At 40.3% G+C, this 19,349-nt stretch overlaps 1 protein-coding gene across 1 annotated transcript in view; it reads left to right on the forward strand.

Annotated features, from left to right (window-relative positions):
• LOC136875874 (meiosis 1 arrest protein) overlaps positions 1 to 18,179 on the forward strand; it is a 147,754-nt gene extending 129,575 nt beyond the window's left edge. The window contains exon 9 of the mRNA XM_067149496.2: positions 15,206 to 18,179. Within this exon, the coding sequence (XP_067005597.2) occupies positions 15,206 to 15,325 (120 nt within the window). The 3' untranslated portion in view covers positions 15,326 to 18,179. The remainder of the gene's footprint in view (positions 1 to 15,205) is intronic.
• The last annotated feature ends 1,170 nt before the right edge of the window (positions 18,180 to 19,349 follow it).

Here is a 19,349-nt window from a genome sequence, read left to right on the forward strand (position 1 = left end):
GAAAGGAAAAGTACAGTCCTCAGAAAGCGTCAAGCAGGAAGATACAAAGACCGTGGAAGTAAAAAGTAATATGTGGAAAACTAGTTTGCCAGGAACATGTGAAACCAGTGTATGGAGAATGTGTGGAACCATTGAATGAGCAACAGGAAGTAATGGACCAGGAGTGAAGTGTAATCAAGCCTGATCTTTCAACATCCTGTACAGTTGTTACCCTCTGCTCTTCCCTCTATACCCAATGGATGTTAATCATATGTGACTCTTTTGATACAGAAAATGTATGTCTAATATAAACAAATATAAACAACTGAGTGATGCCAATGTATGTGTAAACGTTATGAGGACATGAATATTTCAATATCCATTCTTATTATCACAAGTTGCACATTGCCATAATTATTCCAAACCGATTAAAATTGATTTACTGCATAAATGTATCATCATTTACATAGTTTCCAATAATTAAAATTTAGAATAAAGGAGGATTTTTGTTTGTGGGTAATTTTCTCAACAGAGAGCGTGCATCCTGCCGGGTTAATGTACAGCAACAAATTGAGATGAGAGTTAAGTTCAGGCGGCTGAGGTGAAATTCCTCAGAGGTAATGTAGTTTGTACTGTGCTGAATTTATTATGCCCCCTGGCCTAGGATTTAGAGATTGAGGTTTATTGTAATGAGATTTAATAATCAGCTGATGTCTCTATTCCCACTTCTGAGGAACTGTGCTATGTAATTTGAAGGTATACTATAAGTAAAGATGTAGCCAGTGCTGAAGTGTAGTAATATATCCCACTATAAGTAATGTAAAGGAACAAGCAAGTGCAAGCCAAGTCATACATAGAAAGACAGGAACATCAAAAGGAACATATAATACGAAAAACACGACAACAGGTCAATATGGGAATAGGGAGAAACAGGAAGAAAACGCAAAAGGATGAGGATAAGCTCCACATCTTAATACATTACCATCTTCTGATGTATTAACTTTCCCCACCGTCGGCAGCCCTGAAGATGGTTTCCCATTTTTACACCAGGAAAATGCTGGGGCTGTACCTTAATGAAGGCCACAGCTGATTCCTTCCCACTCCTAGCCCTTTCCTGTCCCATCGTCGCCGTAAGACCTATCTGTGTTGGTGTGACATAAAGTAACTTGTAAATATATATATATATATATATATTAGCTTTCTCCTCATCAATGGTTCATGTTTGTGGGTTATTGTAGTCACGTCTTAGTTTGTGAACCATGGGCAACGGCTGAGTGGCCTAGTAAGTGGTCCTGAGAGTCGGGATACCAGTTGCTATGGAATGGGAGTGGGCATCTCGGACATATTCTGAGTCCTGGCCCTCCTTGTGCTCAGGCGGCTAGGACTATACAATCCACCGGTGGTCCATAACCCGTTAGAGGAGAGATCCTCACTTGGACTATGTGCAAGTAAGGCAGCATCCTGCTTCATGAATCAACTGAGCTCAGAACATTTTAAGCAAGCCTCGGACCTATGGGAGTAACGGAGTCCTACTCCCATTTGACAGGCGAGGGACTCCTTGGAAACAACTTGGCGAACGAAATGGAATTCGATGGGGAGCTATCAATATTAATGGGGCTTATGGAAGAAAGAAAGTAGAACTGGCTGAGTCAGCAAAGAGGATGCATCTGGATGTGCTAGGAGTAAGTGATATTCGGGTAAGGGGAGATAACGAGGAAGAGATAGGAGATTATAAAGTGTACTTGAGGGATGTTAGAAAGGGAAGGGCAGAGTCTGGGGTAGGGCTCTTTATCAGGAATAGCATTGCACGGAACATAGTTTCTGTTAGGCACGTAAATGAGCGAATGATGTGGGTAGATTTGTCAGTTGGAGGAATTAGGACTAAAATTGTGTCCGTGTATTCACCATGTGAGGGTGCAGATGAGGATGAAGTTGACAAGTTTTATGAAGCATTGAGTGACATCGTGGTCAGGGTAAACAGCAAGGATAGAATAGTGCTAATGGGCGATTTCAATGCGAGAGTTGAGAATAGAACTGAAGGATACGAAAGGGTGATTGGTAAATGTGGGGAAGATATGGAAGCTAATAGGAATGGGAAGCGTTTGCTGGACTTCTGTGCTAGTATGGGTTTAGCTGTTACGAATACATTCTTCAAGCATAAGGCTATTCACCGCTACACATGAGAGGCTAGGGGTACCAGATCCATAATAGACTATATCTTAACAGACTTCGAATTCAGGAAATCTGTTAGGAATGTACGAGTTTTCCGGGGATTTTTCGATGATACAGACCACTATCTGATCTGTAGTGAACTAAGTATCTCTAGGCCTAAGGTAGAGAAAGTGAAATCTGTCTGCAAACGAATAAGGGTAGAAAATCTCCAGGACGAGGAAATTAGACGGAAGTACATGGATATGATTAGTGAGAAGTTTCGAACAGTAGACACTAAGCAGGTTCAGGATATAGAAACTGAATGGGTGGCATACAGGGATGCTGTAGTAGAACCAGCCAGGGAATGCCTTGGAACAACTGTGTGTAAAGATGGGAAAAGGCGAACATCTTGGTGGAATGATGAAGTGAGAGCAGCTTGTAAACGTAAAAAGAAGGCTTATAAGAAATGGTTCCAAACAAGGGCCGAGGCAGAAAGGGAGTTGTATGTAGATGAAAGAAACAGAGCGAAACAAATAATTGTTGAATCCAAAAAGAAGTCATGGGAAGATTTTGGTAACAACCTGGAAAGGCTAGGTCAAGCAGCAGGGAAACCTTTCTGGACAGTAATAAAGAATCTTAGGAAGGGAGGGAAAAAGGAAATGAACAGTGTTTTGAGTAATTCAGGTGAACTCATAATAGATCCCAGGGAATCACTGGAGAGGTGGAGGGAATATTTTGAACATCTTCTCAATGTAAAAGGAAATCATCCTGGTAGTGTTGTGAACAGCGAAGCTCAAGGGGAGGAGGAAAATGATGTTGGTGAAATTATGCTTGAGGAAGTGGAAAGGATGGTAAATAAACTCCATTGTCATAAGGCAGCAGGAATAGATGAAATTAGACCTGAAATGGTGAAGTATAGTGGGAAGGCAGGGATGAAATGGCTTCATAGAGTAGTAAAATTAGCGTGGAGTGTTGGTAAGGTACCTTCAGATTGGGCAAAAGCAGTAATTGCACCTATCTATAAGCTAGGGAACAGGAAGGATTGCAACAACTATCGAGGTATCTCACTGATTAGTATACCAGGCAAAGAATTCACTGGCATCTTGGAAGGGAGGGTGCGATCAGTCGTTGAAAGGAAGTTGGATGAAAACCAGTGTGGTTTCAGACCACAGAGAGGCTGTCAGGATCAGATTTTCAGTATGCGCCAGGTAATTGAAAAATGCTACGAGAGGAATAGGCAGTTGTGTTTATGTTTCGTAGATCTAGAGAAAGCATATGACAGGGTACCGAGGGAAAAGATGTTCGCCATACTGGGGGACTATGGAATTAAAGGCAGATTATTAAAAGCAATCAAAGGCATTTATGTTGACAATTGGGCTTCAGTGAGAATTGATGGCAGAATGAGTTCCTGGTTCAGGGTACTTACAGGGGTTAGACAAGGCTGTAATCTTTCACCTTTGCTGTTCGTAGTTTACATGGATCATCTGCTGAAAAGTATAAAAGGCAGGGAGGAATTCAGTTAGGTGGAAATGTAGTCAGCAGTTTGGCCTATGCTGACGACTTGGTCTTAATGGCAGATTGTGCCGAAAGCCTACAGTCTAATATCGTGGAACTTGAAAATAGGTGCAATGAGTATGGTATGAAAATTAGCCTCTCGAAGACTAAATTGATGTCAGTAGGTAAGAAATTCAACAGAATTGAATGTCAGATTGGTGATACAAAGCTAGAACAGGTCGATAATTTCAAGTATTTAGGTTGTGTGTTCTCTCAGGATGGTAATATAGTAAGTGAGATTGAATCAAGGTGCCGTAAAGCTAATGCAGTGAGCTTGCAGCTGCGATCGACTGTATTCTGTAAGAAGGAAGTCAGCTCCCAGACGAAACTATCTTTACATCGGTCTGTTTTCAGACCAACTTTGCTTTACGGGAGCGAAAGCTGGGTGGACTCAGGATATCTTATTCATAAGTTAGAAGTAACAGACATGAAAGTAGCAAGAATGATTGCTGGTACAAACAGGTGGGAACAATGGCAGGAGGGTACCCGGAATGATGAGATAAAGGCTAATTTAGGAATGAACTCGATGGATGAAGCTGTACGCATAAACCGGCTTCGGTGGTGGGGTCATGTGAGGCGAATGGAGGAGGATAGGTTACCTAGGAGAATAATGGACTCTGTTATGGAGGGTAAGAGAAGTAGAGGTAGACCAAGACGACTATGGTTAGACTCGGTTTCTAACGATTTAAAGATAAGAGGTATAGAACTAAATGAGGCCACAACACTAGTTGCAAATCGACGATTGTGGCGACGTTTAGTAAATTCACAGAGGCTTGCAGACTGAATGCTGAAAGGCATAACAGTCTATAATGATAATGTATGTATGATGTATGTATGTATGTCTCCTCATCAATCCCAGATATTCTACATCTGTTTCTCTCGGCCCCTGACAACTTATTTCCTGCCTCCCAATTTCATCAAAAAGGCAGGCTTCAACATTCATTAAGGGACATCTTGACAGATCTTCAGCCTTGATATAGGAAGTGTAGGATGAGAAGAAAGCCACAAGAAAAGGGAAGAGACAAGAAGTAAAGATGCATACAAGTGGTAAAAGACTAGAAATACAAGACAAACACAAAAGAAGAAAAGGAACCCAATGTGTAAATATAAGGAACGGATAGGAACAAACAATTGCAAATCGTGTCCAATACAGAAAGACAGAAATATTGAAAGGAACACATAATAAGAAAAACACAATGACAAGTCAGTGTGGGAAGAGGGAGAAAACATAAAAGGATGAGGACAATCTTCACATCTTCATATACTGCCATGTTCAAATAGATTGACTCTTTCCCCAGCAACCTCAGTTCTTCTAGATCTATTGTGTCTCAACTCCCAAATGGTCTTGTTTCTATGTCTTAGCTTCATCAGAATAACGGGCTTCAACATTCATTGACAGATCTTTAGTGGTGATATGGAATATGTAGGATAAGAAGAACGCTGGATAAACACAGGCAAAGGACAACAGGATAAAGGTGTATTTGTCCAATGTTCCTCGTCCCAATTCTTTCACATACTGAAATCTCTCAAGATGGCCCCTCACTGAGTGTTGAAGCCCGTCCTCCTGATGAAGCTGGAAAATAGAAACTAGCTCATTGGGGAGTGAGAGGAAATTGATGCAGAAAACTAGGAATGATGAGGCAAGAGCATGTCTACTTCAAGACGGTGGCATAAGAAGGTGTGGAGATTGTCCTCGTCTTTACACGTTTCTCCTTGTCTCTTTCTAGTTCTCTCTCTTCCCAATTTGACCTGTCATTGTGTTTATCCTAATTATGTGTTCCCTTTCATGTTCCTATTTTTCTATATACTATTAAGTAATATATTCCACTAGTGAGGCCTGTCATTCACCTTTGGCCGCTTCTCCATTATCCTGTAATAGTACATTATGTAACAAGCCTATAATGGCAATAATTAATGTACCGGGTGGTACACCCCCACGCCGCTAATTCGAACTTTGCGCCAGTTGAAACTCCTCTACTGGAGGAAGTCTGAACTTTATCTACTGTGTTAATTTTCTAGTTTCCCAGAAGATGTCACTACTTGTAAATTTTGAAGTTTCTGAACTGGGTCGTTTTCGATGTATTTTTGTTTTGCCTGTAGTAAGAAGTGTGGACATTCTCTTCCAGATGGCACTTCTGAAGAAATACAATTATGCACCCTAGTGCGAAGTGAAAGAACTATGTTTTGGAGAAATTTTGTGTTTATAAGTTTGTTCTTTGTTAAATTTCTTTCAGTTATTGTTTATGTTGGCAATATTAACCCCTTCCTTCCGCCCGGTTTGAATTTAGCCAATCCCGAATTTCTTTAATTAATTTATGACCAATCAGGTGTATCTTCTTCAACTTGGATATGTTGCTTAACCCTAGCCAATAAATTCTTGTGGGAGGGTGTTCTCATTCCTGAAACGCCTCGAACTTTCCGCGAGAGTATATAAACTGCTGATTTTCGGGTCTCCGTGCCACTTCAGTAACATCTTTCAGTGTGTAAAGTACGTAGCAGGGAGCGGGAAGCGCCTCTTTCTTCGGGCAGCAGTTCAACCACAAGGTAATGGCCTTTTAATAACTTCTTTTCTTACTAGCTCAGCAGTTTAACTCTCGGGGCAGGTCCGAAGCTTTTCCACCATGTAACTTTTCCCCTAATATGTAAAGACACTTTGTATCTATTCTATCTTTTAAACTACATATTGGGATAGAGAGTGCTTAACCCTCTCGAGCTCCCACTCATATTGCTTTGAGGTGAACTTATTTTCACAACCGTCTCTTCCTTAACGTAATGTAAATTGTTTCCTTCTAAAAGTCACCTCTTTAGTATGGGATTAGCCCTTGCAGTAACGGCCTAGTGCCAAGTAGGTTTTATATAAAGTGCATTAGGAGTGCAAGAACGCCTCCTCTCAAGTTGGTATTTTAGAGGCCATGTAATTAACCTTTCCTTACTTAATAGGCCTCAATAGGTTGGGTATTTTACCCCTGTTTTCATGTCCTTGGAGGACAACTTGAAAGTGGAGTTTGGTGTGGCCTTTGATCGGCCCGAACTTAAGAGCAGGTAGCTCTTTCTTAAATTTTGTTTCTGCGTGCCTCGAGGAGGCTTTACGGTGTAATTGGGAGCAAGTGTTCCTGGGCATGATTGGGGTCTTCTGCCCCTTTGTTGAATTGTGTAAAGTTGGGCTTATAGCTCAAGAATTGTGTGTCTGGCTCCCGGAGCCCAAATCCTGTAATCATTGTAATTGTACATTTTCGAATTGTGATTCGGCTACTGAGTACCTGTTCTATTTGTTATTTCTTAATCTTTAAAAGAAAATATAACCTTGTTAAATTTTATCTTAACTTTAATTTCGTATTTTGGGACCTGTTCACCCCCGCACCTTCTTTCACCTCTGCTGTTCCACAGATACCTCGGAACAAGTGGTAGCAGAGCATGGTTGAATGGGTCTCAAATTAGCCCCTTTTGACGGCTAAACATTGCTTTGATTACAACTCTAACAATTTTCTCAGTTGCTGGGATTTTTGATTTTTCCTTTTTCAAAATTGTTCTGTCATCATGCCCGGCCCTCGCGATGTTCTCCATCTTAACTATTTGCGCAAGGAGGAGTTGATCTATGAATTAACTATTAGAAATGTGCAATCTGGAGGCACAGTTGCGGTAGACACAAATAAGCTTAGAGAGTCCCTTGATTTGCCCATTTCCATCCCCACTTTGGGAGAGAAAGAAATTGACGACTCTCTTTCCACGATCACTGACAATACTACTGAGCTAGCATCTGTAGTTAGTTTTTTTGAAGAAAATGATCCTTCTCCTAATCAAATTAAACGTGTGCAAGCCAGGTTATTTCATTTTTTCTAATAGATTTAACGATCTGTTGTCTCTGAAGTTGAATGACGTTCAGAGGAAGGAAGCTAGTGTGGTTCTTGAAAATCTTTCTGAATTGTCCAGTAAGGTTACCCAATTGTTAACTGGGGAAGTTCCTCCCAAAACTGATCAACCCACCACGGTGAATGTAGGTAGCGAGGAAGAGCCTCCTAAGGGAGAAGTCAATAGGAAAACCGTTGGAGCTCAAACAACCTCTGCCCCATTGGACAACGAGTCTGAACGCCGTACCTCGTTGAATAATGTACGTTCTGAATTAACTTCTTTGCCACTTAAACCTTTACCTACTATGTCACCTGGGTTCAGCAGCTTGCCTCATCCATTAGCAATGTTGCTTAGAGGTATCTCTAAGTTTTCTGTTAATACCACCAGTGAAGTAATTTCCTTCTTAAGGTTTTTAGTTGAGTTTCAGGACCATGCTCTTGTTTTTTCTCTTTCTCCATGTCAAATTTTGCAGATAATTTATCCTTATGCAATTGGTGTTCTCTCAGACAAAATAGTAAGAGCCATTGCCGAACAACCATCTATTGAAGACTGCCACGCCCACTTGCTAGCTAACTTCATTCCGGCTAGGGCAAGGTCCTCACTTATTCAGAAGTACTATTATCGTGTACAACGATTGGATGAAAACTTGGCAGATTTCATCCAAGGTATTAAATTCTATACTAGGGTGTTTGCTCTTCACTTCCCTGAAGATCAGATTGTACAGGCTATTGTGGAAGGCATTTCACCATCCTATAGGTCATATTTGTGTTTCGCGGCGTGCCTGCAAACCTTCTCTGAACTTGAAGCATTGGCCGTCTCAGCGGAAGGAGTTAGATACGCCGATTCCTTGCGTGTCGCGAAAGAACCCCCTCCTTCTTTTAGTAATCCCCGGCCTCCACCTCGCCGACCAGTCACACCTCGTAAATGTTATGCTTGCGGGTCGCCTGACCATCTTCGGAACAAGTGCCCATTGATCAAATCTAGTAGGGCAAATAATGGAGCTGGTTCAGCACAAGGCTGTTTTAAATGTGGGGCTTTCTCACATATCGCCAAGAATTGCCCAAATTTGAATAGCACCCCCTCCTGCTCAACTTCTGGTGCAACTTCCACCAATGCCAATAAGTGACTAGTGGCTTCGGCTGAGTCGACTAATCCATCTTCCCGAGGCTCAGCCCCTGGTAAGCAGGTCAAAAATTCAGGGAAAATTTAGTCTTCTAATTTATCTTTTGAATGCCCCAAAGAATGTCTTAGGATTGCGGCGGATACCCCCGCACCTGTGCCTTTTCTCAAAATTGAGTTAAATAATGAGCCTATAACAGCTCTATTAGATTCAGGCAGTGTTTGTTCTGTTATTTCGGCTGAATGGTATTCAAAATTGAAATCTGTTTGTAAGCTTCCTGGCTATTGTTTGTCTGCGGTCCAATATGTTTCGGCTAATTCATCTCCATTAGAAATTCTAGGTTCTTTAAATGTCAAAATTCGTATTTTTAAATTTACGTGGAAAGTTAAATTGTTTGTGGCCAAGCACTTGTCTTGCCCCATAATATTGGGAGCTGACTTCATTTCTCACACCGGTCTAGTGCTCGACCTTCAGGGTAAGTCGTGCACTTTCAAATTTGCTTCCAATTGTAAAATCCCCTTGTTAAAGTATAATTCTGTATCATGTTCCTCTATTTCGCCTACCCAGGATGAGATGTTGTTAGACCTTAGACATCTACCTGAGGAGCAGGCTGATAGTATTCGCAAGTTGTGTCAGTCGTTTCCAAAGGTGTTCTCTGATACTCTTGGTGTTACTGACCTTATTGAATACAAAATTGAGGTCACGGATTCGATTCCTGTCCGTTTTCCACCATATAGGCTGTCTCCACCTAAAATGAAGGCTCTGAAAGAAATCATCAATCAGATGTTGAAGGATGGTATTATTCGGCCCTCTAAGTCAGCGTATTCATCACCTATTTTCCTAGTCCCGAAACCCCATGGGGGCTTCAGGCCTGTCATTGATTATAGGGCTCTCAATCGGAAGGTGGTGTTACAATCTGTGCCCCTTCCTGACCTTCATTCTTGTTTTTCATGGTTTCGTAAGGCCAAGTTCTTTACCATCTTGGACCTGAATCAGGTCTACAATCAAATTCCCCTAGCCGAAGAGTCTAAACACCTTACAGCGTTTGCCACGGATTGGAATTTGTATGAATACAACCGCGTGCCTTTCGGGCTCCCCACGGGAGCAGCTGTACTCACTAGACTGCTAGATAGGGTCTTCTCCGACATCAAATTCGAGTACTTGTATCACTATCTTGATGATGTCGTCGTATTTTCAGAGACTTTTGAAGAACATCTAGATCATCTGGGAGAAGTTCTCAATCACCTTCGTAAGGCTGGGTTAACTGTTAAGTTGTCCAAGGTTGCCTTTGCTAAGCCCTCCATGTCATTCCTAGGGCATATTGTGTCGCCTGATGGTGTTGCAGTCGATCATTCTAGAACACAGGCCATCCGTGATTTTAAACCTCCTAAGGACATCAAAGGTATCGCCAGGTTCATTGGTATGGTGAATTTCTTCAGGAAGTTTATTCCTAACTTCGCTAATAGAGCGGCGCCCTTGAACCTTCTTCGTAGGAAAGGCATCAAATTTGAGTGGGGACCTTCTCAACAAGCCGCTTTTGAAGATCTTAAATTAGCTCTCTGTAATGCCCCTGTCCTTGCTATGCCCGATTTCTCGAAGAAATTAATCGTCCAAACCGACGCGTCATCGTCGGCGGTAGCTGCAGTCCTTCTTCAAGAGACTGAACTAGGGAGGCGACCCATCGCCTATGCATCTAGGACTCTGTCGGCTCAAGAAGCCAAGTATTCCATCTATGAGCTCGAGGGTTTGGCAGTCTTATTTGCCTTAGAAAAGTTCCGTCTCTATCTGGAACATGTCAAATTCGACTTGGAGACGGATAACCAAGCCTTAAGCTGGGTCTTAGGTAGGCCGCGTCGTACTGGTCGTATAGCCCGTTGGGCCATCCGAATTTCTGCCTTCCAATTCGATGTTAGGCATATCAGAGGTACTGAAAATGTTGCTGCTGATGGACTCAGCCGTATGTTTTCCAACGACGTCGAGACCCATGAACCGGTCGATAGTTCATCACCTCCCGAGTCCATACTATCTGAGGTTAATGCCATCTTAACAGATGCTCCCATGCTCTTTAGGGACATTGAGAAATACCAACGTGAAGATCCGATGCTGGCTCCGATAATGGAAACCCTTTCTTCTGGGGAACACGTGGTCCCTTATGTACTGAGGAATGGTGTTTTATGTTGCCCTTCGAGGCATGATAAGATGATGAAGGTTGTAGTTCCAGCTGTTCTTGTACCTATGATCTTTAAGTACTATCATGAGACCCCATTAGGGGGGCATCTAGGCATCTTTAAAACTCGTGAAAAGATTCGTGAAAGGTTCATCTGGAAGGGTATGGACGGTGAAATCCGTGAACTAGTAAAGGCTTGTAAATCCTGCTTGCTTAGTAAACCAACCAAGGTAGGCCTGTTGTCGTCTCACCAAGCGTCGCGCCCAATGGAACGCCTGTATATTGATTATGTAGGACCCTTCCCCCAGTCGAAGGGAAATGCCAACAAGTTCATCTTTGTATGTGTAGATGGTTTTACAAGATTTTCCTGGTTATTTCCGACTAAGCTGGCTACCGCTCAGTCCACCATTACTTGTCTAAATTCAATCTTTGCTTCTTTTGGTCTGTGTCAATATATTGTGTCTGATAATTGCTAAGGCTTTCACATCTAATCTGTTTTGTAAATTCTGCTTTGACCTGTCCATCTCTCTTGTGACAACTTCTGCTTATTACCCTCAACCATCTCTGGCTGAACGGGTTAATCGTAATCTCAGGTCCGCGCTTATTGCCTATCATCACGAAGATCATTCTAGGTGGGACACGTCCCTGCATTGGTTAGCTTTTGCTTTGAACTCGGCTGTTCATGAATCACATAAATTTACTCCAGCTTCGTTGATGTTCCAGTCTGTTCCCAACACGCCGCTCTCTAACCTCTGGTCTCTGAGTGACATTCTACCTGAGACAATAGATCCCAATAACATTAAAGATCTTTGGAAGAAGGCTAAAGCCAATCTTAAAGTGTCTCATGAAAAGGTTAGGGAAAGATATGATCATGGACGGAGGCCCACCAATTTGAAGGTAGGCGACCAGGTGATGGTCAAGAATTTTGTTCCCGCGGGCAAGCTTGCCCCCAGATTTCATGGGCCGTGTACTATTCTCGATTTCCTTACTCCCGTTACCTTACTGATAAGCAATCCAGCCACCGAGAGGATATTTAGGGTTCACCTGTCACAGGTGAAACCGGTGTAATTTCTGTGTTAACTTGCTTCATATAATTTTGAAAGAAATATGAAGGTTATATTTTGTTTGAGAGGTTTCACTTTTAAGGCCTTCTGCCCTTGGAATCTGTTTCCTTTGTGTGTAATTATTTATTGTAAACCTCCCCCGATCAGTTGAACTGCCATCCTGTCCTTACCATGGCCATTACCACGCTCCCGTCTCCTGCTAACATAACACACAGTGGCTTGTATATGAAATGAATATCTTCACGCCGCTGGCCCCTCAACCTCTCCACAAAGCCTGTGCCCTCAAAAAATGATGATGGTCCAACAAATTCTGCCGCCGAGCTTTAATGTTTCAGTGCCCCCGCAGCAGCGCGGCGCCGTACCGCTACTGAGGCAGGGTAAGGGCCCGCCCTTCTCCAGTGAGGCCAACCAGTGTACGGCGAGCCGGAGTCCTCCTCCCGGCCAAGGCTGATGTGCGGCGTACAACCTGTAACTGGCCCGCGACCTGCATGTTCGCCGCGGGCGCTGCGTGCTTCAACTCCACTACTCCTCTCATAGTGCAGGCGAGCGGTATCTCAGGGTATTTGAGGGGTCTGAGCGGCCTCCTCTGGACACAAACAGCAGCAGCCGGTCTGGCCGTCTAACGCAATCAACCTTGGATATATGTAATCAGCTACATGGACATTTAACATCAACAATTACTACAGTTTCGAATCCAACCGCAATATCTGGTGGACTTAGAAAATTTTTCCTCAACTTTAAAAACTAAAAAGTTTCCTTCTGAATTCAACTTCTACAAGCATAAAGACATTACATCAATAGTAATCAAAGAATTTTAAAACTGGATCCAATCATTTTAAGAAAATTTGTTGGTAAATACTTCTGCAATTAACTTCAATATCAACATCATAACTTGAACCTTGTTTTCAAACAAATTTGATGTGTCACCGCTTGGAGGAACTTTGGGGGGGGGGGGGGGGAGGTCAGTACCGGGTGGTACACCCCCACGCCGCTAATTCGAACTTTGCGCCAGTTGAAACTCCTCTATTGGAGGAAGTCTGAACTTTATCTACTGTGTTAATTTTCTAGTTTCCCAGAAGATGTCACTACTTGTAAATTTTGAAGTTTCTGAACTGGGTCGTTTTCAATGTATTTTTGTTTTGCCTGTAGTAAGAAGTGTGGACATTCTCTTCCAGATGGAACTTCTGAAGAAATACAATTATGCACCCTAGTGCGAAGTGAAAGAACTATGTTTTGGAGAAATTTTGTGTTTATAAGTTTGTTCTTTGTTAAATTTCTTTCAGTTATTGTTTATATTGGCAATATTAACCCCTTCCGTCCGCCCAGTTTGAATTTAGCCAATCCCGAATTTCTTTAATTAATTTATGACCAATCAGGTGTATCTTCTTCAACTTGGATATGTTGCTTAACCCTAGCCAATAAATTCTTGTGGGAGGGTGTTCTCATTCCTGAAACGCCTCGAACTTTCCGCGAGAGTATATAAACTGCTGATTTTCGGGTCTCCGTGCCACTTCAGTAACATCTTTCAGTGTGTAAAGTACGTAGCAGGGGGCGGGAAGCGCCTCTTTCTTCGGGCAGCAGTTCAACCACAAGGTAATGGCCTTTTAATAACTTCTTTTCTTGCTAGCTCAGCAGTTTAACTCTCGGGGCAGGTCCGAAGCTTTTCCACCATGTAACTTTTCCCCTAATATGTAAAGACACTTTGTATCTATTCTATCTTTTAAACTACATATTGGGATAGAGAGTGCTTAACCCTCTCGAGCTCCCACTCATATTGCTTTGAGGTGAACTTATTTTCACAACCGTCTCTTCCTTAACGTAATGTAAATTGTTTCCTTCTAAAAGTCACCTCTTCAGTATGGGATTAGCCCTTGCAGTAACGGCCTAGTGCCAAGTAGGTTTTATATAAAGTGTATTAGGAGTGCAAGAATGCCTCCTCTCAAGTTGGTATTTTAGAGGCCATGTAATTAACCTTTCCTTACTTAATAGGCCTCAATAGGTTGGGTATTTTACCCCTGTTTTCATGTCCTTGGAGGACAACTTGAAAGTGGAATTTGGTGTGGCCTTTGATCGGCCCGAACTTAAGAGCAGGTAGCTCTTTCTTAAATTTTGTTTCTGCGCGCCTCGAAGAGGTTTTACGGTGTAATTGGGAGCAAGTGTTCCTGGGCATGATTGGGGTCTTCTGCCCCTTTGTTGAATTGTGTAAAGTTGGGCTTATAGCTCAAGAATTGTGTGTCTGGCTCCCGGAGCCCAAATCCTGTAATCATTGTAATTGTACATTTTCGAATTGTGATTCGGCTACTGAGTACCTGTTCTATTTGTTATTTCTTAATCTTTAAAAGAAAATATAACCTTGTTAAATTTTATCTTAACTTTAATTTCGTATTTTGGGACCTGTTCACCCCCGCACCTTCTTTCACCTCTGCTGTTCCACAGATACCTCGAAACAATTAAGACAGGAGTATGTTTATAAAACGAGCAAAGCGTCTTAATTACCATTATAGGCGAGCTGCATATGGCTGTTTATGCCCAACGATAATGATAACTCTATTTTTTAAATATTGATACATTTCTCTCGAGATGTTGTTTGACAGTTGAATTTACTGAACAGAGCGCATGCGCTGTGGGTGTATCTGAGACGTTGGCAATGTCATATGTTTTCAAAGCTTTGGTAGAAGGTTATCATAACCTAGATTTATTTCAAATACAAATTGTTTATTGTACAGTTGGTGAAGTGAATTTGCAGAAATGTGCCATGTGGTTGTGGAATATTGGGAGTAGAAGGTGCATTGACGTTAATATGTGTGTCCGACATGTTTGACTTTGGAAACAAGTGCAAAGCTAGTGAGTTGAGTGCAGGTGTGATGCTATCCTTACCTAATTGGTCAAACAGTTGTATCATAATGAAAATCTGAACTCTGATTGGTGGAGAACCTGTATCATAATGAAACTTGAACTATAATGAGCCTCATTAATATTCCATTTTCTGGCATATAATATTTATATTTTGGCATCGTCGAGCATAAACATTTTCTTGTCACTGTCCTTTGAACATAGAATGCAAAATGCTACCTTAAAATTATGGAAGTAAAGCATTCCGCTCTTCTGATGTTCTAGTGAAGCTCATTCCAGACCTGAATGCTTTTTTTAAGATGATAATATTTTCAGTAACGTTGTGTACCATAGATCAAAAAATATGGAATTGTTAATAATTTGATACATCAATATGCACTTTTATTATAGCTGTATATAAAAATTCTTTAGAGAAAAAGAAAATGGATTTTCATTATGAATGCATAGAAAAAACATTTTTATTTTCAGATAAAAGATTCCAAAAGAGCCCACGCTGTTCAGTGCCATCCAGCTTTGGAACCTACAACTAGTAAAGTTAGTGCAAGAGGAAGAGCCAAGAGAGGACGTTTTCAACAAAACATGTGTTAGTTATTTCAGTTGTTTATTATAACAAAATACAATACATAGTACTTCATTAAAAATAAATATATGTACATAAAAAGAAGAAATCTCACACCTCACTCTGTATACCAAGCTCCCTACAGTACAATGATTTTCCAGATTCTCCATATTAATTTTATTGTTGACCTTTCAAATGAAGTTCAGTCATTACCAGTAGCTTAGTATTTTGACTGGTCTTTGATTTCAATCAGTATGAAGTTCATGAACAAGCAAATACAGAAAGATATAGTTAACATGAAAAGAAATACATCCACTGTGATAGTTAATAATAACAAAATTAATAAATTCATTTAAATGTTATTTAAAGATTTTAGTTCCTTAAGGAAAAGAGGCGAGGAAAGCAATGGGAAACTACCTTACTCCTCATTTCCCTACTGCGCCCCTTCAGTGATGCCTAGGCCATCTATGACAGCTGATGGCAGAGCTGTTGAGGATCCAACCAGCCTTAGGGCTGAGGACTGAACAAGGATAAGAAGTCATCAAAAAAAAAAAAAATTCACTTAATTAACTTTTAGTGACAAAGCTCTATGAAAATTATAATCAGCTGCATCAGTGGGTCAGTGGTAGAGTGTCTGATTAATAATCCCAAGTTCACAGGTTTGATCCTTGCTAAGGTAGGACAGTTAAAAATCTTGGTAATTCATGTCATTGGCATGTTAAAGATCTCTGGTGGCACACTTCAGTGTTACCCAAAGAAATTAAACTATCTCAGCCATAGTATCCATTTCAGTAGAATTTTGCTTTAATTGTTAGTAGCACAATCAGAATGTCAAAATTGGTAGGCAGGCTGCTTAGATGGCACCACTTCACACTGTCTGCATCACAATAACTGAAGTTGAGTATGTAAATGAAAGAATTATAATAATGCACATACATGTAAACACTGCCTTCGTAATATACAGGCTGTACTGCAGAAAGTGCGCCAAGTCCATCAGCTGATCAATTGAGGCGGACTGAGCGAAGTTTAAAAGCTGTACTTGTGAATGTAATCCATAAGGATTGGGAGCATTCTTTAGATAATTGTAACTTTTGAAAGACATAAATTTATATTTAAGTATAATGCATGTTTGTTCTTTAAATTCATCACATCAGGATTCACATAAACAGCTGTTATTAAGATAATGAGACCTCATAGTTTAGGTTAGGTATGGTATCTTCACGTGATGAATGATATAAATTCAAGGGCGTAATACTTCTCGTGGAATTTATTCATTTAACTGTTATCGAATAACACGCTTTTGTGGAAATATAATGTGTTGTGAATTTAAATAACAGTGTGTGAAAGTTCGCAGTTGCCACAATGCAACCCACGCTCCCAAGTTAAGAGCACCACCATAAGACGTGTTCGTACTACGGCGAAAATATAACTATACAAGTAAATATACACTAATATTTTCATTTTTTTCATACCTTTATGAAAAATGAAAACCCAGCTGAAAATGTACTTGTTACGAAGAATAAAGGAGTATGTTTCACTTATTTTCCTGAGCTGATGATGAGTTCTGCTTTTTTACTTTCTTGTTACACAGATTTACAGCAGGGCATTTTATTATTGATACAGAACAAGCATAAAGTCAGGGTGCGAAATTGCGGGGGTGATGGGAGGGTTCCGCCCCCACCGATTATTTTATCTCAAAGGTTCCCCCCACTAAAATTGCCCGGGGGGATTCTTTCATTACAAAATGAGGAAAATGTAACACATGTATGACTGATATCAATGTCCTTTGCTGTGCATATTTTCATTATTTTCATAAAAACATCAACAATAACACACATAAGTTAGAAATAATATGATGACTGCCAGACCTTGAACAATAAAACCACGCAGCGGTGGCAACTCTGCACATGCAGCCTATTTTTCATGTTTCACTCTGGTAAGTCCATATGAAACCCGCAAATAATTTTCCATTGAACATCATTCTTGTTATAACAACAGAATTCAAACAAAAACATTTAAATTTACATTTTTAAGGGGAGGGGGTAATTTACTTATAACGGAACTATATACCCTTACATACTGTTTGAAATAAACAGTAGTAGTTAAGCCCTAAAATCTTTCTTGCCCCACCAATTTTTTCCGATTTTGCACCCTGATAAAAGTGAACAGTAAAAAATTGAATTTACATATGGTTATTTCTTGGGTCAGTAATGTTGAGTACGTGCTGCATTTTCTCCCCAAAATCATTGTGAGTAAAAGCAAAACACAGTCTAGAAATGTAGAATTCAATCTATAAAACCTAACCTTGTGTTAAATTATTTTAGCATTTTTATGCACACATTTTACATTTTGAAAATTAAACTAGTGCTGGTAGATAACATTTAGATGTTAGAAGCAATGCAACTTAATAATTAATTAGTACTTACGTAATAATTAAGAAATTATTCCTCTGTAATTTTCATGAATGTGGGAAGTAACTAACAGATATTGCTGGTCAGTGCATTGATATTTGTGAAAACATGGGCTATTCCTAAACAAAAATTGACACTAATGTGGAAGAAAGGGTCTGAAGGATAGTGCCAGAAGTGTTAAGAAAAAAACAAGACAGCTATTGTATTTGTGGCCGTCTAGAGGAATGGAGGTAAAGTCTATTATTATTATTAGTGTACGTTTGTTGTCTCCATATTTGTATTAATGCACAATAATTACTTTATTTATTGGGTACATTGACGAGTAAAACCCTCAAGCTTTGACCACATAGATTGCACTTCAAACCTACTTCTCCTAAAATTACATAGACCTGACTTGCGAGTTATGATGCGATTACAGGTGTTAATGATCTTGCCTGTTATGTTAATATAAAATGTGTGAATATTTCATAATTACAAGGTACAAACGTATCATATCCTTGCATTGCACAGGTCGGACGGAGGAAACAGTTCGCCTCTTTGCGTGACGTCATCGGAGCTACAGTGCGGCCTGTACATTACGAAGGCGGTGATGTAAACAAGGAGCTACTGAAGATAGTACAGGTGTATGCTTCACAGATTATAATAAAGAACAGAGATTTTATGAAGAGGAATAGAGAACACTCATCGATTTTATAATAACAGACCGAGAATGGGGAAGATACGTCATGAATATGAAGATAATCCCCAGTGAAAATATGGAAGGTGATCATAGATTATTAATTGTGGAATTAAAACAAGTAAAAATCTCTAAAATTGTATTGAAGAGAAAACCAAAGATCAGAATTTGGGAATTGGAGGAGGAGGATAAAAGAATGGCATTCCAAGATTGTATAAAAAGGAAGTTGCCTAACATGGAAATACGAAGTGGAGAAGAAGAGTGGGACAATTTAAGACAGACATTTGTGGAAGCAGCAATTGAGGTATGCAGGAAAACAAAAGCAAACGTTAAGTGAAAGGAGACACGGTGGTAGACAGACAAAAAAAAAAAGAAATAAAAGAAAGGAACATGGTGAAGAAAGAAATGGATAAGGAAAAGCAAAAAATGTATCGGAGGGATGAGAATAAGATAGAAAAGTTACATTTGGAATACAAAAGATTGAAACTACAAGTAAAGAGGAGTATCAAGGAAGAAAAGGAGAAATGTTGGGGAGAGTTTACCAACAAAATTGAGCAAGATAGTTGAGGAAATCAGAAACTATTATACAGAGTAATAAAATCAAAAAGAATAAATCAAGAAAAAATTAAGGCATTAGAGAGAGAAGATGGATCCATAGTACATGATGAAAACGGTCTTCAGAAGATGATGGCAAAGTATTTTGAAAAACTTTATAATGAGGATGACTGCTTGGAGGAAGAAGAAGATAAGAAAATGGAAATAATAGATGGAGAAAAAGAAGAGAACCAGATAACATGGTTGGAAATGGAAAGCGCAGTGAAAGCAATGACCAAAGGTAAAGCAAGTGGAAAAGACGAATTCAATACTGATATAATTAAGGCAGCAGGATGCATTGGACTACAGTGGCTATACCGAGCCCTCACTGTCATATGGAAGGATGAAAGGATACCTGAAGATTGGCAACAA

The sequence above is a fragment of the Anabrus simplex genome, chromosome 6 (genome assembly GCF_040414725.1).
Source record: "Anabrus simplex isolate iqAnaSimp1 chromosome 6, ASM4041472v1, whole genome shotgun sequence".
NCBI lineage: Eukaryota > Metazoa > Arthropoda > Insecta > Orthoptera > Tettigoniidae > Anabrus > Anabrus simplex.